General features: G+C 48.8%; 2 protein-coding genes across 6 annotated transcripts in view; one reads left to right on the forward strand and one right to left on the reverse strand.

Moving 5' to 3' along the window:
- Positions 1 to 203, forward strand: part of Trap1 (TNF receptor-associated protein 1) — a 34,048-nt gene extending 33,845 nt beyond the window's left edge. Inside the window, exon 18 of the mRNA NM_001039001.1 lies at positions 5 to 203. Within this exon, the coding sequence (NP_001034090.1) occupies positions 5 to 106 (102 nt within the window). The 3' untranslated portion in view covers positions 107 to 203. The remainder of the gene's footprint in view (positions 1 to 4) is intronic.
- On the reverse strand, positions 202 to 25,512 carry Dnase1 (deoxyribonuclease 1). Of its 5 annotated transcripts, XM_063268483.1 has the most exons (11): positions 5,305 to 25,512; positions 4,592 to 4,784; positions 2,865 to 2,989; positions 2,599 to 2,746; positions 2,216 to 2,304; positions 1,988 to 2,071; positions 1,633 to 1,748; positions 1,200 to 1,312; positions 971 to 1,125; positions 625 to 721; positions 202 to 413 (listed from the first exon to the last, which is right to left on the reverse strand). In XM_063268483.1, exons 4-11 carry the CDS (start codon positions 2,743 to 2,745, stop codon positions 360 to 362), a joined length of 855 nt encoding a protein of 284 aa, XP_063124553.1. In that variant the 5' UTR covers position 2,746; positions 2,865 to 2,989; positions 4,592 to 4,784; positions 5,305 to 25,512; the 3' UTR covers positions 202 to 359.
- Between the last annotated feature and the right edge of the window lie 1,015 nt (positions 25,513 to 26,527).

Below are 26,527 nucleotides of genomic sequence, written 5' to 3' on the forward strand. Positions count from 1 at the left end.
TCAGATCTATGAGAACGCCATGATAGCAGCAGGACTCGTTGATGATCCCCGGGCCATGGTAGGCCGCCTGAATGACCTTCTGGTCAAGGCCCTGGAGAGACACTGACAGCCAAGAAACTGGATCTAGTGTCAGCCCACATCTTCTCAGGTGACAGATGGACCTGCCTGGGGAGGAAGGACTTAATACACAGTCAGTACCACTACCTGCTCAGGCTCAGCTTTATTTACTCCAATTAAACAGTATTTCTAAGTCCGCGTGGTAGACATTCCCTGTGCCGAGGTGTTGGAATGCCGCAGTACCACACATAGGTGAGGTGGACTCTTCCTCACCGGAAGCAGTGTGGCTGAACTCAATGACATCAGGTCTTTCTGAGTGTCACCTCCACTGGGTAATGGTCACTGATGGCTTCAGCCTACAGAGGCAGGGAGGTGCAGAGGACATGGCGTCAGAGTGAGGCTCTCCATACCACAGAGGGTGAGCAGGTAGAAAGCCTACTGCTCCTGGCCTGCACTGCCCCCACCCACATCTAGTGTGGGAAACAGGAGCGATGCCGGAATCGCCAAGTCAGTCGGTTCCGGCTGGCTTCTGGCTAACCTAAACCACATGAAGGAAAGGACACATACCATCTGGTTGGTAAGTCTGTATTCTGCTTGGAAGTCAAAGGGGACAGCCGAGCTGGGAACAACAGCAGCCTGGAGCAGAGCTCCAGCAACCACAATCCTGCAAAGGAATCCAGCAAAGGACACGTAGAGTCCTTGGTTAAGCTCTGCTGCCCCCAGGGTCCAATGTACTCCACCCAGGGCCACTAAGAGGGACCCTGCAGTAGCAGGGACATGTAGGGTGCCCAGATAGGACCCCATCCACTGGTAGCCACTCTGACAAGAAAACTAGGAGCCTCAAGAACCAGAGCTCCTGCCTCTTGAGCAGGAAAGGGCAAGTGAAGGCTTGGTTTGCTTTGGGGCTGCTTGCCTGTCATAAGCACAGTGTGTGGATGTGGCTGTGGTGTCCGCACTGTCAGGGATCAGCCACTGGAAGATGGGGCTTGTCCGAAGGCGAATGGAAGACCATTGGGAGGAAGTGACGTAGCTGCAGCCAGCATTGAAATCTCCCATGAACATGATGTCCTACCAGGAGACATGCCTGTTGGTCCAGGGACAAACAGGGCCAAGAGAACCCATTGTCCCTAGGATAGTCTCACCTCCAGGCCCCACTTTTGCCGGACATCTAGATAAACATCGTAGAGGGCATCGATCTCACTCACAGCCTCTGTTGGGGCTGAGTGCAAGGGCACAATCGCAAACTCTCGGACCTCTAAGGAGAAGCAGACACGCTATCGACATAGTGTCCAGAGGCCAGCCTAGGTTGGGGCTGGTCTGAAGACACACTGGGGCCTTATGCAGGGGCGTCTTTAACTGTGGCGCAGAGATGAAGATGTGGGGCAGTCTCCCACAGGAGACACTATCCTTGTCAGTGAATGTTAATGCAGACCACTGGGAGCTGAAGGCGAGGGAGCTCCCTGAGGGAGTGTAGGCAGCAGCCCTGCCACCAGCTTCTAGAGATCTAGATGTGAGCTGCAATCTGCGACTCCATCTTGGCCTGAGCAGGGCTGGAAGGAGCACAACAGCACGTACCAGTGTATGGGGAAAAGAACTTGACAATGGCTGGCTCTCGGCTGAAGGTGTCATTTCCACAGGGTTCACAGCCATCGTCATAATGATAGCTATCCAAAACAGACACCTGGCTGGGCCTAAAGAAAGACCAGGCAAGAAGTGACTGGGGCTTGAGAGGTGCCTAAGTAGATGTTCACCCAACCGGAGCCTTATCCTGTAGTTCTTAATACACATTGCTACCCCTGCTCTGTAAGGGCCTCCCAAGGGAAAGAGGGTCGCCTGGGCTCTCCAAACCTCTCTCAGCCTCTGTGGCACAGGTCTGGGGTCTGTATGTCCCCAGGCTGTGTTCTTGGGCTTTGACAGTGTGGGGGTTTACCTGTACACAAAAAGGTACTGTTCCTTGTAGCTTTTGCGGCCCAGCGGCTCACTGATTATATAGCGATAGTTGTCAGGGATGTCCCTGGATAAAGGAAACCAAAGGTACTTTTTCACCAGACAGGGAGCCTCCTGGCCCCTGATATCAAGGCTCCATCAATGGAGCACAGAGGGAGTGAGACTGTAAATGGTTGTCATTACATTCTAGGACTCCAGCACTGTCACCCACCGATTGAGTTCATCCAGTAGCTTCCCAACAGCAACCAGGTGAGTGTCTCTGACCTCTTGGACCACAGCAATGTCATAGCGACTCAGGATCTGGTGACAGGGCCACAACAGCTGAGCAAGACAGGCTGGGCGGGCAGAGCTGGACCAGCAGCTCAGGGCCTCAGAACTTCAGAGAGCCTGAGCCGCAGCTGCCACTCTTAACGGCACAGCTCTCTCAAGCTTACACTCTTGTCAGATACCTGCCAGCCGTGGACAGTGTTGACAGTAATCTGGGCTGACATCCACCCAGGTATGGTAAGGCCTCAGCTTCACTGTGGTTTAAGGACAGCCACTACCTCCCCTGACCACATGTCTGCTCTCAGACTTGGGCCACCCTGAACTTACTTTCACAATGTAGCTAGAGAGGGTGGCATTAGACATCTTAGTATCCCCAAAAGTCCGGATGTTGAAGGCTGCAATTCTCAGAGTCGCAGCCAGCTGCAGCAGGTTGACCAGGGTGAGCAGTATTCCCATCAGCCCTGTGTACCTCATCCTGTGAGATGGAGTGAGTGGTCAGGACAAAGAAGCAGTGAACCTACCTTCCTCAGCAAAGACTGAAGCCTCGCTTGTGCTGAACCAGTGGAGGCCCCCAGTCCTTCCCCTACACTCACCTGAAAGCCACTCAGATGGCTGCAGTAGCCAGAACAGACCTGCTCTGTTGGTATGATGAGCCCCGAGTCTGCTCTGGAACTGTCGATGAACAAGGGGAGCTCACTCACCGCTGACACAGAGATGTCTGTAGAGACGATGAGAATTCTACTGAAACCTAGAGTATTCTGATACTAATTTCTCCTTTTGCTTTTAAAGGAAAAATCCTTTTATAAAATATATAAAGGAGAAAAACAAAAAGCACTGGGGAATTACAGACCTGCTAGCTCTCCAGGTCACTGCCCAGGCAATGCCAGCCTGCAGTGCTCTGCCAGTTTTAAAGGCTCAGGCAGTTATGACCTCCCCAGGGCACATGTGCGCCCTTCACCTGAGAGCACAGAACAATGGGGCTGCCTGTGTGGCCATCCCACTGGGGCCCTGGGCAGGCTGATAGCACGTGCTGACATCAACAGATACAGTGCCTCTTGCTGTAAAAACAGCCTGATAGCTTGTTTATGCATGGCTATAAACCTGTGTCCTTTGCCCATCCTGCCCTCACTACCAGGGTGGCAGTAGGAACGGGAGGCAGGGCTGGCCGCATTGGCTCATCTATGTATCTGGTCCAGGGGTTCAATGTCCCCTTGGAGCCAGAGCTCAATTCCAGACACTGCCATGCTCAACATGGATTCTTGAGACAGCTGCTCCAAAGTCTGGAGATGCTAGAACCTCCAGATGGGAAATGCTGGGTGATGAAAATTCTTCCTGAAGAAGCTCAAGGGATCCCCAAGTGTCTACATCACAGGACAGAGTAACTCAGGGCTAGGTCTTGCCATTTTTTTTCAATCCTTGACAGTTCCTTTATGTTTATCCTGTAGGTTTCTTTAACAAGCTACCACAATCCAGAGAGCTCTGTAGCCAGAGGTTCAAGACCCAGGTGTCTGCAGGGCCATACGCGCCCCACTCGGGGGGAGATTCCTGGGTCAGCTGTCCCTTGACCTGGTGGAGCTGCTTTATGTTCCCCTTGGATATGGCCAGGATGTTGGTCCCATCTCACCCTAGTCCTGTCCTTGGTCCTCTCTTCTAAACTGCACAGGAGGCCAGAGGTTGACATGTGTCTTCCTCTCTCACTCTCCACTGTTTGAAACAGGGTCTCTCACTGAATCTAGAGCTCAGCATCTGGGAGGTAGCCCCCAGAATCCCCTGTGTCTCCTAGTGCTGGGGTTACAAGCACACGCTGTCATGCTGCTCATACATGGGAGTCGCAGATCTGATTCCGGCTCTTATGCTTCGGGTGAACACTTTACCAACTGAGCCATCTTCCCAGTTCCCACCAGGTTCTCTCTTGTCAGGTATTAGGGTGTGCACATCTTTTGGGGTACCATTTATCCTCCAGCAAAAGCTCCATGCCGAGGGGTCGTTGGCTCTCCAAGGACAATCCGAACACGTTATAGGGACTGACCCTTCCTGATGCAGGAAAAGCTTGTGTGCCCAGAGAGAAGGGAAGTAGTGCGTTACAACAGGCGGCTATGGGAGGTTGGGTAGATACATCCTAAAGCAGGACAGCCTAGAGGTCAGCAGTCGGAAAAAGGCTAAGGTCAGCAAAGTCCCTGCCAGCTGGCCAGGCCACCTGGTGTGCAGGACTAGAGAGAATTAACAGTATAAAGGTAAAGACACCCCAGGAAGCCTGTTTCACAGTAGCACTGGGGCACATCTCCTGTGTCTCTCATGCACAAGTCAAAGATCCACTCACCCATCTGCCTCTCCGGCTGCCAGGAGCCCCATCTTCATCTTCTGATCCTCCTGCCTCCACCTTGCACATTCTGGAATCCTGTGTTGAGTTCACAGGCGTGTGCTGGTCATAAGGTGCTTGGCAGCAAACTGTACTCCAGCCCCATCCAAGTCTTTCAAAACTGAGCGCCCATGCTCCTGCTCTCAACCTGAGGCTGGGATAGACGTGTGTCAGCACCTGGTTCCCACACACAGCGAGGTGGCTGTGGCACCTGGTGGCTCAGCACAACTCAGGTTTTCACGCATCTGAGAGATTAATGGTAGGAATGGGAGCAGACCAATGTGCAGAGAAAGGTATCTGAGGCCAGGCACAGACATAGAAGCTTCAGTAAGATGTGACTCTTAGGGCTTTTGGCATAGGCCCCACTCCTTAGTTTCTCAGCATCTGGTAGCCAAGAGTACTGGCAAGACTGCCACCCACTCCCTGCTCCTGGGAGCTCCTGGGTACTTTATTTCCAACCAGCAGAAAGGTTAGGGCTTAGGCAGCAACTGGGGCCTGAGCACCAATTGCACATGGGGACCCCCACAACTGGAGCCACTCAACAGGGGTACATTTCCTTGGGGTAAAGGATTCTCGGCCTGCTCTGTGGTTGGAGCGTCAGTGGACACAGGGTTAGTCTAAACAGGAATAACTCCTCTGAGAAGAAAAGAAGCCTTGACATTACACGGCCTCACCTTTCCTTTGCAGTCAGCAGCCTCAAAACTCAGTATGCACAGCCACACTCATTTTCGCTTGTGTATAGGCCAGGTGGGATGTCTTTTTGTCTAGGACAGAAAGGAGGAAGTGGAAACCCCACTAGATAAACGAGACAGGATGGTCTTACATCTGGCCGAGGTCTCTGCCATGCCCCACATCAACAGTAGGACCAGGGCACAGCCCTTCCATGCCAGAGTCCACTGTGGAGCAAGAAGAGGCACCGTGGAAGGCAGAAGCAGCTGAGGACTTCGGGAATTCTCAGCCACATCAAGGAAGTATGTGATGTGCTGACAGCCGGTGGCCCTAGGGGAAGCTGGCCACCTCTGCAGATCAGGTGAGCTTCTTAAAGGTCAGCGCTGATGATTGACAGTGTCCTCTTTTTAAATTACTCTTGTCACGGATACCAAATGGGGGAACAACACAGAGCAATGGATTACTGATGTGTGAGCCAAGTCAAAGGATATGGAAAAAATCCTCTTAAGCACTGTGACCAAAACCAAGTGATCCCAGGGAGGCAGGTGGTGCAGGTCACGGTAGGGCAGGCTGTGGTGGGGCTTTGTGCCACAGCTGGTGCCCCACCTCCCTCCACACGGAGAAGGAGCACAAAGTAACTCAGCAAGTGGTGAAGCGGCAAGTCTGCACGTCAGACACAACATGGCCACGGGTTCATCTCTATCGTGTCCTGCTCCTAGCTGTGGCCTCGGGTGTGGCAGTTACTGGGAAAGCATTACTGTGAAATTGATGTAGGCCAAAACAAGGATGGTAGTTTCAACATCTCTTGCAAGCAGATATAGCCCAGGAATAATTATGGTTAAAAATAAAGTTTTTCCTTAGATTTTATGTGTGGTCAGTGGTTAGGGTACTTGCTGCAGTCCTGAGGAGCTGAGTTTTATCCTCAGGATCCAAGTGATGGAGAGAGAACCAACTCCTCTAAGTTGTCCTTTGATTTTGACATGCGTGCTTTGGCACATTCACGCACACAATAAATGCATATAAAGTCTAAAGTATGCGTGGCAGTGCACACCTTTAATCCCAGCATTCAGGAGGCAGAGGCAGGCAAATGTCTGTGAGTTTCAAACCAGCCTGGGCTATATAGTTTCACAGAACTACATAGTGAGACCCTGTCTTGAAACAAAACACAACAACAAAACCCAGACAGGCAGTGGCAGTGCCTTTAATCCCAGGGCTCGGGAAGCAGAGAAAGATGGGTCTCAGTGAGTTTCAGGACAGCCAGGGCTACACAGGGAAACCCTGTCTCAAAATGAAACAAAACATAAAAATTTATGCGTGCTAACTTTTCCAAATGTCTACTATAAATTGTGAGGCCATAAATCCTGACTGCTTTGCCTACCTACAGAAAACATCCATGGGTGTTATTACCAACCTTGAAGATGTGTGCACTGAGGAAGCCTGGGAAGCTGGGAGCTGACGAGCTAGGCATGGCCTGGAGAGGGGTCATGCGTTCTGCTCTCCTTACTATTCCCTTATATTGGGCTGTGTCTGAGTCTGTGTCTGTGTCAGTGTCTGAGACTGTGTCTGTGTCTGAGTCTGTGTCTGAGTCTGAGTCTGTGTCAGTGTCTGAGTCTGTCTGTGTCTGAGTCTGTGTCAGCGTCTGTGTCTGAGTCTGTGTCTGAGTCTGTGTCTGTATCAGTGTCTGAGACTGTGTCTGTGTCTGAGTCTGTGTCTGAGTCTGTGTCTGTGTCAGTGTCTGAGTCTGTGTCTGTGTCTGTGTCAGTGTCTGTGTCAGTGTCTGAGTCTGTCTGTGTCTGAGTCTGTGTCAGCGTCTGTGTCTGTATCAGTGTCTGAGACTGTGTCTGTGTCTGAGTCTGTGTCTGTGTCAGTGTCTGAGTCTGTGTCTGAGTCTGAGTCTGTGTCAGTGTCTGAGTCTGTGTCTGTGTCTGTGTCAGTGTCTGTGTCTGTGTCTGAGTCTGTGTCTGAGTCTGAGACTGTGTCTGAGTCTGTGTCTGAGTCTGTGTCTGTATCAGTGTCTTGAGTCTGTGTCTGTGTCAGTGTCTGAGTCTGTGTCTGAGTCTGTGTCTGAGTCTGAGTCTGTGTCTGAGTCTGTGTCTGTGTCTGAGTCTGTGTCTGAGTCTGTGTCTGAGTCTGTGTCTGAGTCTGTGTCTGTGTCTGTGTGTGTGTCTGAGTCTGTGTCTGAGTCTGTGTCTGTGTCTGAGTCTGTGTCTGAGTCTGAGACTGTGTCTGAGTCTGAGTCTGTGTCTGAGTCTGTGTCTGTGTCAGTGTCTGAGTCTGTGTCTGTGTCTGAGTCTGAGACTGTGAGTCTGAGTCTGTGTCTGAGTCTGTGTCTGTGTCTGAGTCTGTGTCTGTGTGTGTGTCTGAGTCTGTGTCTGAGTCTGTGTCTGTGTCAGTGTCTGAGTCTGAGACTGTCTGAGTCTGTGTCAGTGTCTGAGTCTGTGTCTGAGTCTGTGTCTGAGTCTGAGACTGTCTGAGTCTGTGTCTATGTCAGTGTCTGAGTCTGTGTCTGAGTCTGAGACTGTGTCTGAGTCTGTGTCTGTGTCTGAGTCTGTGTCTGTGTCTGAGTCTGAGACTGTGTCTGAGTCTGTGTCTGTGTCTGAGTCTGTGTCTGAGTCTGAGACTGTGTCTGAGTCTGAGTCTGTGTCTGTGTCTGAGTCTGTGTCTGTGTCTGAGTCTGTGTCAGTGTCTGAGTCTGTGTCTGAGTCTGTGTCAGTGTCTGAGTCTGTGTCTGAGTCTGAGTCTGAGTCTGTATTTACAAACGCTTGAACATCTCACAGAGACACTCTGTTCCATAAACTGTTCTAACAACCCTTGTCCTGCATCAAGCATTTTACCTGCATTTAAATAAGAGTTTATATTGCTATGAGATCAGCAACAGGAGAGGAGATGGACTTGCCTCACTAACGTGACAAACGGTTCAATTTCTGCAATCCATATAAAGGCTTGGAAAAGAACTGACTCTCAAAATTGTGCATGCTTGCACACACACATACACACACACACACACACACACACACACACACACAGAGTGATAAGGGGGGAGGGGATATCAGCTTCCCGTGGGATGGTAGAGAACCAACTTTTCTCTAAAAAAACGAAGTCTGAGACTCAGCAGCTGACCCTCCCATCCTCATAAAAGTGGCCCAGCTGGGCACCATTATCTATAGGGAAAGGCTGCCCACAGATAAAAAGATAAGGAGGGAGACTTTGAACCCAAGTTCCACAGTCCCCAGTGAAAGCCTAGGGTCAGGGGTCACTGATACCACAGAAGACGACAGCCAGTGTTCTGTGCTTCCTCGTTAAAGAATACAGCGGCATGTGGGAGGGATTCAGGCCCAGACGATCTTGAGTCTGTTTAGACCTCTATCAGGAACACCTAACCCTGTTACACACTGACAGGACTTGGTCTTTAACTGTGTTGTGGCTGCACTCATAGCTGTCCTGGATGTGTGTTGGACACACCTGTGCCTGTATCTAGTGCCAGCCTCCAGCAACCAGAGGAGACACAGCTTACCAGTGCTACTGTGAAGACACAGCTGAACCAGATAGGGACACAGTGTCACCAAAAATTAGACTTGATAACTGCAATGTTGACATTTATTTAGATCCCAAAGTCAGTAATCTTTTCTCCCTCCCTCCCTTCTTTCCTTTCTTCCTTTCTTTCTGTTTGGCACAGGGTTTTTCTGTGTAATAGTCCTGGCTGTCCTATAACTCACTTTGTAGATCAGACTGACCTTGAACTCACAGAAATCAGCCTGCCTTTGCCTCCTGAGTGCTGCTATTAATGGCCTGTGCCAACATGCTGGGCTAAAACACCAATCTTTTCATCTTATAAACATCTAACAAACCAACCATCTGAGACAAGTACCAAACCGAGAGGAACAGGCATGTAACCCTAGCTGCTCAGGAAGATAACACAGGAGTATCAAATGTCAGGCCAGCCTGGGCTGTACAAGTTCAGTACCAGCCTGAACAACTTACTGAGAGCCTGTCTCAAAATAAAAATAATTCAGCTCAGGGGTAGAGTGCGTGCCTGGCATGTTTAAGGATGTAGGTGCCCCCAATACACACAAAAGAGGCAATCAAGTCATTTTAAATTTAAGTCCCACTAGTGTTCAAAATTAATTTTAAGAGAATGGGGGGTGGTGAAGGATGAACAGTATCCAGGTTTGGTTAATGGTGCTGGGGTTACACTGCCAGCCATAAGCCACTGTGTGTCAAGATGAGTTTGGCAAGGTAGCCCCAGAGGCAGGAGCCCCAGAGGCAGGGGGACAGATGCATGAAAGATGATCAATTTTTAATGGTCTGAATGTATTGAAATGTCCCATAATTAGTTTTTAAATTTTGTAAATCAAAAAACAACAACAACAAAAATATGGGAGACCCAAATCCGTGTTTCTGGGACATGGTCACTCATATGTCACAAAAAAACAAAAAACAAACAAAAAAAACCGTTTTAAAAAAATTTCCTTAAAAAAAATTTCCTTAAAACAGAAAACTCTGAGTCACCAGGCAGAAGACACAGTGTGGCATCCAAGAATAGACTTAATGAAAACTCAGAATTATCTAACTGTGACGGGGAGGGAGACTCCTGCTCATGCAAACAATGCGGGTGGGGTCTGGGTCTGTGGTGCGGGAGGGGGAGTCTGAGGACCAAGGGGAAGGGGATTTCTTCCCTGGTTTTGATACAGTCTCAGCTCCTCTGAGGTAAGGACCTCATCTCAGGCTGCCACCCCTAGCCTCAGATGGGCATCCTAACCTTCCAGTCATAGCAGACCACAAGTAGCAGTCCTGCCTTCCCTACCCATCAGTCATGGTGGCCCTACCCATCTCCAGGTTTTTAACTCACGGAGACTAGTCCTAGGAGCCTGTTCCCCTCAGCTTCTCCCGATGCACCCGGATTCCCTAGCTCTCCTTGTAGTGAAGTCTCTACACGGACTCCCTTAACAATGCTCCTATGGCCTCCTTGCTCCTCAGGACTCCCCACAGTTCCCGGGGCTTCAGAACACCTCATAACTTTGTAATCAGATCTTTGACCGCGTTCTTCTCCTACTTAACATCTGTCGTCCGGTTCTCATTGCTCTTCCCATGAAATCCAATGCGGACCATGAGGGCCAAAGGCACCAGAGCAAAGCCTTTCATTTCCCCTTGAGTACTGAGTCCTCTATTGTCATTCCAGGTTTGGTTTAAATGTGACCTCTCCTAGCAAAGCCTCATTTCCCTGTGGTCCCAACGCCCAACAACAGCCCTGCTTCCATTTTCTCATAGCCATATCACCTGTTTATTTTAAGGTGCTTGCCAAACAGTGTTTGCCCTTGTTCCCAGCCGGCCTCTCGTCAAGACCAGCTTCCTGAGGCAGAGACCATGTTTCTCCTGTCTGTGAAAGTCTCTGGTGCCTTCAGCCCATCACACAGACAAAGCTGTGGGGTGGCTGAGCTGCAAGCTCGCCCACTCTGCTCCTTCCAGAGCTACCACCTCCTGACAGGCATCCTTTGTCTGGGGACCCTGCAGAGACACAGCAGAGAGCAATAGGGACACCCAAATATCACCCACTACACCGGTGGCACTGGCCAGATGGTCCCACGGGTTTGGTAGCTACTATAGCCACAGGACTGTTTCCTCTCAACCACTGGGTACTTCTCAGAGTCAGTGTCCCCTGGTCCCATAGACACAGCATCCTGGGGACAAGGGCAGTGGCCATATCTTTGCCATGACATTGCCTTGTTTCCAGAGCAGACCCCAGGGAGTCCTCAGCTCAGCAAGCTGCCCAGGACCCAGTCTAAGCTCAGCAGCCCTACTCACTGGAAAGATGCCATTAACCTGGAGTGGAAAATTCCTCAGAACGACAGCACCTGGGTTGCTCAGTCCCACAGCTGCCGCACCGGCACGCTTGGCCAGTCATGCGGAGCCCAGCGCACCAGTGAACAGTTGATGTTCACCTGCATGGCACGTGAGATCAGAGCCCCCCCCCCCCCCCCGCAGGCCCTGCTGAGGCCCCTCCCCCACATGCCCCAACCCTTGCTGCTTCTGCTACTGATGTCCTTTCTGTGTTCTGTCTTTAGGGGTCATGTAAATGGAAAAACTGCTGCAGAAGTCAGTGCCCTTGCAGCCTAAGCCACAGGCGAGAAGAGAGCCCGTGTTCTCAATGGGTACATGACGCAAAGCTGCTGGGTGTAATGTTACGTTTGTACCATCCAGTTCACCTTGCACACCTTGTCCCACTCCAGTTTCTCTCCACTAATGGCCTCTGGCACACACTTGTGGCCAGTCTCATACTCAGTGGAGTGGTGGTTTGAATAAGAACGGCCCCAGAGACCCGTATGTTTGGATGTGTAGTTATAAGGGAGTGGAACGGTTTGAAGGGATTAGAAGGACTAGGAATGGTGGCGTTGCTGGAGTAGGTGTGACTTTGTTGGAGGAAGTGCGTCACTGAGGGTAGGCTTTGAGGTCACCAAAGCTCATGCCAGGCCCAGGCTCCCACTTAGCCTGTGGATCACAGATGTAGCTCTCAGCTACTGCTCCAGTGCCTGCTTGCATGCCGCCATGCTGCCCACAATGGATTCGACCTCTGAACCTGCAAGCCAGCCCCAATCGAATGCTTTCTTTGGTCACAATTGCCTTGGCCATTGTGTTTCTTTATAGCAATAGGACAGAGGGCAATCTAAACTCCACCAGCGCTGGGTCATGGGTATACCCTGGAATACCACAGCATACCAAGAGCCCGCTGGGTGAAGGGGAGGCCAGTAGACCTTTCCTGGGCTCCGGCACAGCCCACAGCACAAGCACCTGGCATGAAGCTTGCCAGGTCAGGCCTCTGTCCTCCAGCTTCCACATCCCCGGTCCAGGTGGGTGACAAGTGACCTATGGAGCTGCAAAGCACACCTCTAATATGAGAGAGGGTGAAGGAGGCCCTGGGCCACTTTGCAGAAGAAGATACTCTGAGAAACCCTACATAGTGTGGTGGGCAAAAGCCAGAGAACTGTCGGGTAGCTGCTCTCAGAGAGGAGTCACGTGCTGTCTCCATGAAGAGGTGGCTTCCTGCACCCAACCTGGAGTCTTGTATGAGCCAACAACTCAGGCCAATGGCACTGCAGACAGTGCCCCCTCTGTATAATAACCACTGTTTGTCCAGCTCTGCTCAGTCTTTCCTGGGAGCTGCTCTCTCAGACTTCCCAACCCTGGTCCTGGCCTTGTGGCTGTGCCTGTCTCCACTTTTGTTCTGTTTCAAAAATAAGACAAGGTTTCTCTATGTAGTCCTAGACTGCCTGGAGTTTGCCATGTAGATGAGGCTGGCCTTGAACTCACAAAGATCCACCTGTTCTGCCTCCCAAAGATTGAGACTGCAGCACACCAGGTTCTCTCTGCTCTGTGCAACAAGAGTGAGGCAAGGCAGCCCCAGCCCAGGCAGTCCTGCCTCAACTGTGAGAACATGGTTCCTGGGAGGGCTTCTCCCACACCCCATGCTCTCTTCTCTTAACTGGACCTTTCTCTGGGGTGAGGACATCCACACAAGACCAGGGAGAGTCAGCATTCACAAGAACAAAGCACAGTGCTGCCCTCCTAGACATTCATCACCCAAAGCTTACATCAGAAAGCCATCCACCTACCTACCGTCTCTGAGGTACCTGAATAGTCAGACATAGCCCCGATGCCACACTCTGGTCACAGGTCTGGGTACAACTCTTAGGGGCAAGTGGAGTTGAAGCACTGGCTGTGGAATGGGAAGGCACCCCAAGGGGGAAATGGGAAGGGCAGCTGCCTGATGTTAACCCTTAGATGAAGTCACACAACTCTGAGAAGCAACAGAGGTCTCCTCAGTGTACACCCACGCCCACTCACCATGTGAGGGTAGCATCTGGATTCTCAACTTTATGACCATCAGAGGTTAGCACTTCTCTTCCAGCTTGGGCAGAAACAGGAAGCGTTCCTAAGAGTTAAGGTAGGGTTAGCCTTTTGTCTCTGGTCAACCCAAAGCCAGGATTGGCCAGACGTGTAGATTTGTGGGGCCTGTGGGGCTGCTGGGGTAAGGCAGTAGCCCTGTCTTTAAGGGTTCAGTTCCTTTCTTGGACTCCTTGAGAGAAGGCATCAATCTACAGAGGCATCTCAGCTCACTAAAGACACCACAGCAGCAAGATGGAAAGACGGGAGGGCTGGGAGGCCACCACCCTCTATAGACTCCTTGATATTCACATTTACATTGTAGCTGGTTATGGAAGAAGAAAAGGGAGTGTCAGTGGGCTCAGTTTCTTAACCAATAGCACTACTTGTTTTTTAGTTTTATCACAATCCTGACACGCCAGCTCGTTTGTTCTGTTTGCATTCAAGAGAGAACCTGAAATAGTTAGACACCAGAGGCATACACGATGCAGCAGTTTCAACAGAGCGGGACAGAGCGCGGGGATGTGAAAAATGAGCTAAGAGAGCTCTTGACTACACCAACCCCAGCTGGAAGGAGAGCCCAGATGGCGGCGTGGGAAGCAGAGAGCCCTTGAGTTCAGAAGACAGGGCTCGGGCAGCCGAAGTGGCTACAATTAACAGTGTAAAGTTGGAGAGGAAGTGGAGGCGCAGATTAGCCTCCAGGGTGAGGAAAACTCTCTTGGCCTACAGCTTCAAGATTTACCCATGCTTGGGAAACTACGTGAAAGTGAGGAAAATGTCAGAGTAATTACATATATATCATATGTGTGTGCGCATGTGTGTGCATATACATCTGTATGTAAAGCAACAGGTGAACAGTCTCCAGGGCTCAGAGCAGGATAAGAACACTTTGGGCACCCACAAGCCACCTTACCAACTCGCGAGTGTTGGCTAGAATACTCTGAGGGGCATCGCCTTAGAAATAGGATGTTAACTGTAGGACCAAGGCCGCTCTGGACTACTTGACCCGAGCTTAGAAACTTCTGAAGACCAAGGAACTCTGCCTGCCAAGCCAGAGTCCAACACCACTGAAAGGACTACAACAGAGGCCACCAACGGTTAAAACTCCTGACGCCCAGTGAAAGGTGCAGGCCAGCAGTGAGCATCCTCTCAGGAAACGGAAGCCATGCAGGGTTTCAAGCAACAGAACTTTCACATAGAGGACTATTAAATATCAGCAGGGAGTCGACTAGGCAGAAGCAAAAGAAAATGCCATACAACACCTCAGAATGGGAACCAGGGAAGGATTCAGATCTGGCGAAGTGGGTGGTCATCGCTGCCCTACCCCCACCACACAGGATGGCAGAGACCCTCGACTGTTCCAGGCTGGTGGCCAAGAGCTACCTGCAAAGATGGTGATAAAGTCAGCTAGAATGATGCCAGTGGAAGTGGTGGGAAGACAAAGGCACCCTGGTATGGGGGGTGAAGGTCACTTACAGGGATCCAACTTGATGTGACCACAGCCATCTTGGCTGTAACTGCCGTCATGCCTAGCCTGATGCTGTCCCTCAGTCTACCCCCTAAGGATGAACACGGTTACAACAGTCATCCGCAACACCTAAGCTGCTGCTTCTCCTTCTCCTTGACATCCGTGTGTCTACTTGTGTGTCTACTTATTTGGTGCCCGTACGTATTTGTACGTTTGTACACCAGCGCATCCAGGTGCCCTCAGAGGCCAGAAGGCAGCCTCAAATCCCCTGCAGTTGGAATTGACAGGCAGATGTGGGCACCTGACGTCATGCTGAGAAACAAATCTAGAACCTCTGGAAAGCAGCACTCTCTCTTAACTGCTGAACCACTTCTCTAACGCCCTTCAAATCATCTAAAATGACTTATTATTATTGATGTATGATGTGTGTATGGTACAGGCGTGGGGGGGTCTCGGCGAACATGTGGGTGTCAGAACACAGCTCACAGGAGTTGAGTCTCTCCTCTCGGCACGCAGGTCTAAGTGCTGGGTCTTCCTCTTATTAGAGTTGCAGCGGGCACCTTTGCCCACTGAACTGCCTAGGTGGCCCTAGCCTTTTAACTGACCCTTACTATGTCAAGAGCAGAGAAAAGCCGAAGGTATTTCAGTTGGCTGCAGGTCCTTCGTCTAGCCTGGCATATATGCTCCTTTCCCTGCCTTAGGGTATGGGGACACTGGTCTTGCCAATATCCAGGATACACTTCCACTTAAAGTCTCTGGTAAGTTGGACTTGGTAAGTTGGATATGGTGATATAACCTTATAACCTCCAGCACCTGAGGGGGTGACATAGGAGGGTTACCTCAAGTCTGGCCAGCCATAGCTCCAAATCCAGACGCTGTCTCAAAACGATTAAATCAAATAATAAGTAAGACTTTGTGAAATCCTGCATCCATCTGCCTCTGTCTTTGATTTTCCAGCTTCCTCCACCGTTAGGAGGCTGGTCCAAAACACCGAACTCACCAGGGCATTGCCAGAAGCCAACCGAACCAAATGGAGCACGCCTAAGGCAGCCGTCGGACCCTCATGCCAGCCCGACCCAGAGGACAGCACCAACAAAGCACACAGAACCGAAAGGAACCATTTCTCCTCAAAAGCCACCCTCGGATAAAGATTAGCATCGGCAAGGGAGAAGGGCTTTGTGTGCCCAGCCTTTCCAAGGGCAGGGAGCAATCAGAGCTGAGAGGCGACCAATTAAGAGCCGCTATTATAAATTTTAAGAGGACACAACCTAGAATCGCAAAACATTTTTTAAAACTCACGGAAAGCTGACGCAGAAACGAGAGTTAAAGGAAGTGGCAGACTGTAGTGAGCGACTGTAACTGCACTTCATACAGTCAGGAAGCCACGAGTGTACAAGGAGGGAACGGAAGAGTGAAAAGACTCGGAGTCCTTCAGAGGAAAAATATCTGAAATGAAAAAAGAGGAACAGGGGGTTGGGGATTTAGCTCAGTGGTAGAGCGCTTGCCTAGCAAGCGCAAGGCCCTGGGTTCGGTCCCCAGCTCCGAAAAAAAGAAAAGAAAAGAAAAAAGAAAAAAGAGGAACAGGGGCTGAAGAGATGGGTCAGAGGTCAAGAGCACTGACTGCTCTCTCAGAGGTCTGGGGTTCAATTCCCAGCACCCATCCAGGTGCTCACAGGCCCCTGTAACTCCTGTTCTTGGAGATATGATGCCCTCTCCTGACCTCCACAGGGACCAGGTACACATGTGGTAAACAAACACGCATGCAGGCAAAATATTCATACAAAAAATTAGATATTGAATTTTTTTAAGCAGTAAGCCAGGTGGGTTAACAGCAAATAAACACGAAAAAAGAAGAGATCGGTGATTTGAAGACCCAGCTCACTGTCCAAACGAGCACAGACTGAGTCACTCACGCCAAGCCATGTAACGTGTGCACAATTGACACCGCCACACAAAAGGGAACTAAACACATCTGAAGAGACATCAGAAAACTTTATAAACTCACAGACCCGAGGTCAACTGCACCAGATAAATCGCTAAGGAACCTGTTCAATTCTAGTCCTTACGCTTAGAGACCTCTGCCAAGTGGGAAAACCAAGTGTGCACACCAAGCCCAGGAGCTCAGTGAGGTGAGATAAGCTGAGAAGCCTGTGCCAGAGCAGCCCTCAGGGTAGAGTAAAGGCCACGGAGGCCACCCTCAGAGGCCTGCAGCTGCTGTCCAGCTTCTCTCTCAGTGGAGCTCCATCTGCCATCACCACGTTTTAGCTGAGACTCCCCTGAGAGGCCCATCACACCGCTCCCAGAACGAGGTATGTATACACACAATAAGTAAATCATCTCTTCTACTGTCTTCACTGAGGAACCCAAACTACAGCCAACAGTCTACTAGATGGGAAAAGTGACAAGTGTCTTTTCTAAGATTATTAACACAACAGCCTATTAACTCTCTCCACTCTTATTCAATTTAGTGGCCGAAGCGTTTGTTTTATTCTTTGCTCATATCTTTCATTCTGACTACCATTTCCTCTCCCTCTTCTCTTCCCAGCCTTCCTCACCTCATATCCACTCCTCCTCCATTTCCCTTCAGAAAAGAGCAGGCATCCTGGGGATATCAACCAAACATGGGACAACAAGTTATTATAGGACTAGGCACAAACCCTCCTATCACGCCTGGACGAGGTAACCCGGTAGGAGGAAAAGGGTCCCAAGCACAGGAAAAAAAGTCAGAGACAGCCCCCGCTGTTAGGAGACCCACAGGAACAGCAAGCTACACAACCATAACATACGTAGAGGACCTAGCACAGACCTGTGCAGGGCCTGTGATTGTCACTTTCGTCTCTGTGATCCTCTGTGAGCCCTGCTTAGTTGATTCTATGGGCTGTGTTCTTGGGGTGCCCTTGATCTCTCTGACCTCTACAATCCTTCCTCCCCCTCTTCCTGTGATTCCCCAAGCTCCACCTAATGTTTGGCTGTGGTCTCTGCTCCCATCAGTTGCTGGGCGAAGCCTCTCTGATGATGACTGGGCTCCAATCTCGGCATATAGCAGAGTATCATTAGGAATAACTTCTCTGACTTTCCCCCCTTGCTTGCTTGCTGTTGTCTTTGGCTGCATCGTAGGTCTCTGGGCTCTCCGGCCTCTGGTTCCTAGCCATCCAGGCAGTGTCAGGCATGGGCTCCCTCTTGTGGCCGGGGTCTCAAGTTCCAGCTGTCGTGGGTTGGCTACTCCCACAAGTTCTGCATGCACCACAGCACGCTGTGCAGGCAGGACAAATTCTAGGTCGAAGGTTTGTGGCTGTGTTCTTGTCCCAGTCCCCCCACGAGAAACCTTGCCTGGTTACGGAAGGTGTTGGGTTCAGAATTATTAGCCGGAACGACAAGGTGAGAGGAACACAAATAGGGAGACAAAACAAAACACAAAGCCCATGACCTCAACTTGCACGAGATGATAGGCTCTTAAGAAGAAAACACTTGGATCTGGAAAACCTTTCATTAAAGCAGTAGAATACGATCGCAGCACGAGCGACCACAGTAGCCTTTCTTTGTGCCTGTTGAGCTCTGGTCTTTTGCTGTGTATTATAATGTTAAGTGCAGGCCCCTGGACCTGGTTGCCCCAGAGATTGCAACCATGTGACCTGCCCCCCCCCGTTATTTCTGATTGGTAAATAAAGATGCTGATAGCCAATAGTGGGGTTTAGGGGTCCCAGGCCTAGGCCTCAGAGGGAACCACAAGGGACAGAGAAGGAGTGGAGAAGTAGCCATGGATTAGGTGACAATGTGGCCCTAACTTCAAAGCCCACCGACCAGTGACACACTTCTTCCAACAAGGCCATACCTACTCCAAACAGTGCCACTCCTTAGGAGCCCATGTGAGCCATTTTTACTCAAACCACCACAATGACATCAAGAAGGTAGTGATGCAGGCATCAGAGGGTCTGGTTGTCTCCTGAGATACCCACTACCACCTTTGATGCTGGGGCTGGCATTGCCCTCAGTAACCACTTTGTCAAACTCATTTCCTGGCGTGACAACAAATTCTGCTAGAGCAGTAGTATAATAGAACCTCATGGTCCACACTGAGAATCCCTGAAGTGTTCACCCCAGCAAGAACATAGCACTGAGGCCTTCAACTGCTGTCCCTGCTCCAACTCAAACCTCAACACACTGAGTAGTTTCCATCCCAGACCTGTAGAAGAAGGGGAGCCCTTAAGAGCCCCCTGCTGTCTACAATCCTCAATATAGTTCAGAGTGTGTAGCAACAGGTGCCGGACTGGCATCATTAACAAGCAAACAAGTAAAGCGGGCTACATAACAAAGAAAAAGATCAGCAATAGAGGGATATTACAAGATAATAGATGGGACATTTCCTCAATAAAAGAAACAAAACAATGAAATGTTTTGTTCTACTTCTTGGACGAAAGGCAGCCATGAGAAGACTCACTTCCAGGAAGCTAGGAGAAATGTTAAACAATATGTTCTGTATCAAAGCAAAATATGAGCAAAATGGCCTACTAATTGTTGTCAAAAGAATAGAAATTGATTCAGCCTCTTGAGAGGGAAAAATTTAGTAACAATGAAAATGCTGTTGGGGCCAGATCAATGTTTAATCAGTGATTAAGAATGCCTAATTCACATACTGTTCTATCATGAGGACCAGTGTTCCCATCCCAGCACCCATGCTGAGCAGATCACAAAGGCCTGTGACTCCAGCTCCAAAGGATATGATGCTATGCTGGTGTGGTGGTTTGAAGATGCTTGGCCCAAGGAATGGCACTGTTAGGACGGGTGTGGCCTTGTTGGAGGAAGTGTGTCACTGTGGAGGTGGGCTTTGAAACCTTTCTCCTAGCTTCCTGGAAGTGAGTCTTCGTCCAAGAAGTAGAACTCTCAGCTCCTCCAGCGCCATGCCTGCCTGGATGCTGCCATGCTTCCCTCGATAATCATAATTGACTGAACCTCCCAGCATGAAAGCCAGCCCCAATTAAATGTCCTTTATAAGAGTTGCCATGGTCATGGTGTCTCTTCACAGCAGTGAAACCCCATCTAAGACAGCTGGCTAGGGCTGGAGAGATGGCTCAGTGGTTAAGAGCACCAACTGCTCTTCCAGAGGTCCTGAGTTCAAATCCCAGCAACCACATGGTGGCTCACAACCATCTGTAAAGAGATCTGATGCCCTCTTCTGGTGTATCTGAAGACAGCTACAGTGTATGCATATATAATAAATGAATAAATAAATCTTAAAAAAAAAAAAGACAGCTGGCTAGGTTTTTGTCAACTTGACACGAGCTAGAGTCATCTAGAGAGAGGTGACCTCAATTGAGAAAAATGCTTCTATCAGGTTGCCCTGTAGGAACGTTTGTGGGTCAATGTCTTGATTAATGATTAATGTGTGAGGGGCAAGTATACATGGGCAGTGCCACACCTATGTAAGTGGCCCTGGGTTGTGTAAGAAAGCAAACTGAGTAAGCCATGGGAAGCAAGCCAGTAAGCAGCACCCCTGGGGACCCTTGCTTCAGTTCCTGCCTCTAGGTTCTTGCCCTGACTTCCCTTCATGATGAACTGAAGGCTGTTTTTAGTCACGGTGTTTGTCACGGTGTTTGTCACGGCACTGTAGGGGGTGGTTCTGATCTGTGAACGCTGAAGGTCTTGTTCCCCAATTGGTTCTTGATCGATCAGTTAAGTTGTAGCAGCCAATGACTGGGTGGAAGAGGCAGGACTTCCAGGTTCCCACAGGCAGGCTGTGGGGCGCAAGAGGAGGAAAGAGAATTTACCATGCATGTGAGATCTCAGGAGGGGGTTGGGGGGAGGAGTGGCTACTTTCCTGACTGAGCCCTGGGTAGCAGGCGAGAGATCAGAAATGCGACTAAGCTGAGGACAGAGTTAGGGTGCTGAGCAAGGACAAGGTACCAGGGCAACTAAGTTGGCAGATTTACAGGTGTTGAGCTGGGAGTGAAGGTAAGAGCAGGTTAGCGGCAGGAGGTTTAGAAATGTCTGGCCATTGAGCTAAAAAAACATATTAAAAATAAGTTGGGCTAGAGAGATGGCTCAGTGGTTAAGAGCACTGACTGCTCTTCCAGAGGTCCTGAGTTCAAATCTCAGCAAGCACATGGTGGCTCACAACCATCTGTAATGGGATCTGATGCCCTCTTCTGGCACGTCTGAAGACAGCTACAGTGTACTCATCTATAATAAATAAATAAATAATAAATAAATAAATAATCTTAAAAAAATAAGTTAATGTGTGTGTGCCTTTCACCAAGGATCCAAGGGAACCAGGCTGATGGCTGGTAGCACAGTCCACCCAGAACTTAAAGTGGAGTAGTAGAAACTACACACCACAGCAGCGGAAAGCACATCAGGACAGCCTCTTCTAGACACCACACGCACACCTTCTCTTTCAAATAATAAACCTAAAACAATCCCTTATATTTGCCTAACCATAATATCATATATTATTACCTTTGTGTACCCTTGTTTATGGCATTAAGATTGCTTTTGGTTTTGAGGTTTGGTTTTTGAACAAGCAATATGGCCACAATCAATATCCTTGGTATACACTGTCATTTTCCTCAAAACTCCATTTCCCCCAAATTCTGGTGGCTAGACAAAAGTCAGCATTCTCCAGGAACTCGAAAAGCCAAAAGGAGCTATTTCCCTTACCACTGGCAGAGGGTCAAGGGGCTGTCTGTGGTGACTATTAGCATACTGTAGCCAGGCTCCCTCAGTGTCACACACACGTGCCTGTTACACACATCAGAGTCCAGTCTTCTAGCTCTTCTTCCCACCTTGCTCCCCGACCCTGGCTCCCCTAGTCACAGCTTCCTTCCCGTTACTCATTCTATAACCCTGCTATCTGGGCTTTGTCTTTGGCCCTCTCTTTTTCTCCTCCTCTCACCCGTCTTCTCCTAGTCTGTTCCTGCTTCTCTTGGCCAGGTTCAGTCTACTGCTTTCTCTCGATGTCCTTGACCTCATATCTACATTAAAAACCTCGCCTTAACCACACCATGGAGCAGTCACGCTATCAGTTTCTATATATTTTAATGCACCTATATCTGTAGAATGTTTCAACATAACTTTCTGGGTCAAAGGGTGAAGTTTTTCTCTTTATCTTTGCTCTTTCCTAGCGTGTGTGTGTGTGTGTGTGTGTGTGTGTGTGTGTCTGTGTGTGTGTGTGTGTATGTTTGTGTGCAAATGGAGGACGGGTGTGCCTAGAATGGTGGGTGTCTTACCCAATCTAGCGCTGTGACATAGGGTCTCTCTTGGAACTAGAGCTAGGCAGAAGGTGCACAGCCCCAGCGATCCCCCTGTCTCAGCTGTGCTGGAGTTACAAGCACACAGTCACACCTGGCTTTTTACATGTATGCTGACGACTCACACGCAAATCCTCATGCTTGTGCAGCACGCACGCTAATCCACCTACCCACCACCCCAGCCCAAGGACGAGGAGTATTTTCAGTTCTAATTCTTTCCTTGACAGGTTCTCCTGCTGACTATCAAATGGTATTTGTGGGCTTGATTTCAATTCTCCTAATGATTAATATGGTTGACCTTGTACACTTTAGCCATCCATATTTTGTATGAATTTTTTTTTATTTATTTATTTATTATATATAAGTACACTGTAGCTGTCTTCAGATACACCAGAAGAGGGCATCAGATCTCTTTACAGATGGTTGTGAGCCACCATGTGGTTGCTGGGAATTGAACTCATGACCTCTGGAAGAGCAGTCGGGTGCTCTTAACCGCTGAGCCATCTCTCCAGCCCATTTTGTATGAATTTGTATGGACAAATTCATTCCAATCTTAGGACTATTTTCTAGTTGGATTGCCTTTTGTCGAATTACACAGATTCTTTTGGGGGTGGGGTAGGTATGAACATGTTCCTGTGGGTATGTGCACATGTGTGCAAATACATGTGTGTGCTTGAGGAGAGCAGGTAGAAACTGTTTTTGGTTTTTGTTTTTTGTTTGTTTTTTTTAAAGAGACATTATTTATTTATTATGTATACAGTGCTCTGCCTGCATGTACACCAAGTCAGAAGAGGGCACCAGATCCCATTGCAGATGGTTGTGAGCCACCATGTGGTTGCTGGAAATTGAACTCAGGACCTCTGGAAGAGCAGTCAATGCTCTTAACCACTGAGCCATCTCACCAGCCCTGTAGAAACTGTTTTTTCTTCTTCTTTTTCTTTCTTTTTTTTTTTTTTTAAGATTTATTTATTATATATACAGTGTTCTGCCTGCATGGGTCAGAAGAGAGCACCAGATCTCATTATGCATGCTTGTGAGCCCCCATGGGTTGCTAGGAATTGAACTTGGGACCTTTGGAAAAACAGTCAGGGGGTTGGGGATTTAGCTCAGTGGTAGAGCGCTTGCCTAGGAAGCGCAAGGCCCTGGGTTCGGTCCCCAGCTCCGAAAAAAAGAACCAAAAAAAAAAAAAAAAAAAAAAAAAAAACAGTCAGTGCTCTTACCCACTGAGCCATCTCTCCAGCCCTGTAGAAACTGTTTTGTAAAGAAGGAGTCTCATGTATGAAGACTTAGATGGATGAGTGTTTCTAGAATAGAAAGGCAAAAAAAACCAAAACAAACAAACAAAAAACCTAGAAAGCTTTTGCAAGTTATAGAGATTTGAATAAGTTATTTAAAGTGCACAAAAGACGAAAGGTAAAGATAATGTATATGGTTTAAGATCAACAGTTACAAAAACTGGCTAAAATGTATGTCAAATACAAATTTATTTAGAAATATCTGGCTATTAAACATCATACAGTAAAGTACCAAACTGGCATAGCTGATCTTCTGGGTGTTCAGTAACCATGCTTGGAGGTTGTTCTAATGCTGTCAGAGGACTAAAACGGAGAAATTTTCCCCTTGCCCTCCAAGATCAATGAGGCCCCAGAGGATTGTGGACGATCTCTGGAACTGTGGAAAGTCACCTCAGTGAACTCTAACCAGCACCCAGTCTACAAGGAGAGTCACTACATGGTAAAGATTTCCTCTACACACCCTTTTGGTTTTTTGACACAAGGTTTCTCTGTAGTCCTGGCAGTCCTGGAAGTCACTCTGTAGACCAGGTTGGCCTTGAACTCAGAGATCCACCTGCTGAGTTCAAGACACGTGCCTCCACTGTTTGACTTACACCACGGCTGTAAGCTAGACTGACGACTTGGTTGCAGAATATTTGATTACATTGTGAGTTGTAGGCTTAGATCTTTTAAAACTGCTGTCAGGATACCAGCAGTCTAGTTCAGTAGTATCAGGATACCAAACACAAATCAGCAGCTGTGGCACAATCCAGCAGAAACTGCCAGGCCTCTGCTGAATCGGCAGGAGTTGGTGGGAGCCACCAGGTCCAGCCAGAAGCTCTCTGCTGTCCCTCTCTCAACAAAGTGAAGATCAGTGAAGATTCGGGACCAACTGAGTGTTGCAAGGCTAGCTATGCAAGTGCCCCCGTCACTGTCTGTTGAGTCCTGTTTATACTCTCTTTAAACATCATGTGTCCTCTCACGGGCCTTGCCTCAGCAAAACTCCATGTGAGTATGCCTTAGCAAGATACCACATGAGTCTGTATTACGTGACACAACCAGAACATTCCACTTCAGTGAATCCCGAAATTGTGTTATTTGCTTAAAAACAAAAACAAAAAAACCCTCTTTCTAGTTGTGGTGTGGTTCAGCCCTCAGCACACAACCTCTGGCTGAAATACAGACATGCTCTTAGCACACACCTTTCATCCTAAACAATGAAGGTAAAGTTGCACGAGGTTTGAAAGTGATGTCTAATTGAGTGGCAGACATAGCGAGAAATCGGAGAAAGATTCGACAGAACAGGATCTGCCCAACTCTCAAGAGGAGAGAGAGGAAAGCGAAGCTACTGAGGGCAGTGCAGAGAGAGGAAGCAGTTTTGTTAGGACAGTTGCAGAGGCAGGTTGCAGAGAGACGGCTAGGTCCAGATGGAGACAGACCAAGCCAGAGAAGGAGAAGGAGACAGACGATTAGAACAGATTGCCAGAGTTAGTTTGAGGCCAAGCAGAGCAATTCAGGAGACGCCTAGAGAAGCCAGGTTTAATCAGTCAGTGTGGAGAGGAGTTTGAACCAGAACAGCCGAGTTAAACCAGTCAGCCAGAGCTCAGAAAGAACTAGAAAGATTGAGCTTATTCAGCAGTAAGTCTGAGAGACTGAAAACACTCCAGGCCTAGATAAGACCGTACAGAGGGTAGAAGCTTCCAGGACCAGGCCTAAGTCAGTAGACTGAGGCAGTGAGCCTGCATGAGGACAGTTACATCAAGAGAACAAAAGTTACTCTCACAAGACTTTTCTTTCATCAATTAACCTCTGTTTCACCAGCTCTCAGAAAACCTTAAAAAAAAAAAATTTCAGATCAGCACACTATCCTTCAGAACCGACTTGACTTCTTGGCTGCTGCAGTCTTCCATAATTGAGAGGGTTCTCTGACCCCTGCTAAGGATGGGCTCTGCACCCTCCTCTCAGAACGGTGCTGCTTCCACACCAATGCATCCACATGGTTCTGAGAGGCCAAACCTACTTTATCTTGAGACCAAACCCCATCATCAAAAAAAAAAAAAAAAGAAAGAAAGAAAGAAAGAAAGGAAGAAAAAACAAAAACAAAAACAAAACAAAACAAAAACCAGAACCTAAAAACTTGATCTACAGTTACACCCAAGCACCAGAAAGGACCCCATGGCTTGTCCTTGACCCACACTCGAGCACTACTCCCTAACTTCTCCTAACAATAGTCCATCAAAGATTAGTCTAATTATGTCAGATGTACTTTCAGACCATTTGATTGTTCATGGTCTTGCCTCAGAGCACCCACCTGTTGGCTTACAATAGTCAGCCTGTTAGATGCTTCCCAGGCTGAACACCCCTCCCCTCACCGCCCACTTACTCTCATCTAGAAAACCCTGCCCCAGTGAAGGCAAGAGACCAAATCTTTTGGGTTCAGACCTAAGATTGAACTCAAGTTGACCAACAGGCCACTTGGTACCTAGCACCAGTTTCCAGGTTATTCCCCCCAACAAGTCTACACACCCCAGGTTACAATCCTGCCCGACACTTCACTTCCTAACCACCACCAATCAGTTGGAAAAGAGAAGTTAAGTTTATGGTTTGGCTCCCAGTACCAGCCAACTATGTCACAGGCCATAATGGCCTCCCAATCAGGTGTGGCCCAGGCTAGGTACCCCTTCTTGCCTCTATAAATGCTTGCCTAAAATTAGGCTCAGGGCTCCACCTTCCTGCTGTGCCCAAACTTGAGCTTGAATAAAGAGATGCTAATGCAATTGCATCGGAATTAGCTCCCTGGTGGTCATTTGAGGTTCACAAATGTTTCCTGGCACAACAAAGGTTTAGGGCTTCTCCACCAAATCTCTGACCCGCTGCATCAGCAGCACAGTGGGAAGTGAGTAGGGCCAAATTAGAGTTTAAAATAAAAACCCTTGGAGCTGGAGAGATGGCTCAGTGGTTAAGAGCACTGACTGCTCTTCCAGAGGTCCTGAGTTCAAATCCCAGCAACCACATGGGGGCTCACAACCATCTGTAATGAGGTCAGATGCCCTCTTCTGGTGTGTCTGAAGACAGTCACAATTTACTTATATATAATAAATAAATCTTAAAAAAAACAAACCCTCATGTGAGTACATCAGATTCGACTCCTGGTTGGTCTCTTGGGGCTCGAGAACACGAACAGCAGATCTTTCCTTTCTTCCCTCTTTTCCTCATCCTTACACTTTTTACCCTGCCTTTTAAAATGTTTTACTTACCAGATCTACTTCCCTTATATCTGAAAAAGGATGTTCTGATGTAAGTGCTTTCTCCACAGCAGCTCCTTTCATTCCTAATACATCTGCCAGAAGGCCTTTTGGACACT

This window comes from Rattus norvegicus, chromosome 10 (assembly GCF_036323735.1).
Source record: "Rattus norvegicus strain BN/NHsdMcwi chromosome 10, GRCr8, whole genome shotgun sequence".
Taxonomy (NCBI): domain Eukaryota; kingdom Metazoa; phylum Chordata; class Mammalia; order Rodentia; family Muridae; genus Rattus; species Rattus norvegicus.

Bases quoted from the DNA above. Each gene is read 5' to 3' on its own strand.
- Dnase1 (XM_039085293.2), bottom strand. From the start codon at position 2,745: ATGAGGTACACAGGGCTGATGGGAATACTGCTCACCCTGGTCAACCTG. The intron at 1,749-1,987 runs GTAAACCCCCAC...GTCTTTCTTTAG, and splicing joins CAGTACCTTTTTGTGTACAG to GCCCAGCCAGGTGTCTGTTT. The intron at 722-970 runs GCAAGCAGCCCC...ATTCCTTTGCAG, and splicing joins ACACACTGTGCTTATGACAG to GATTGTGGTTGCTGGAGCTC.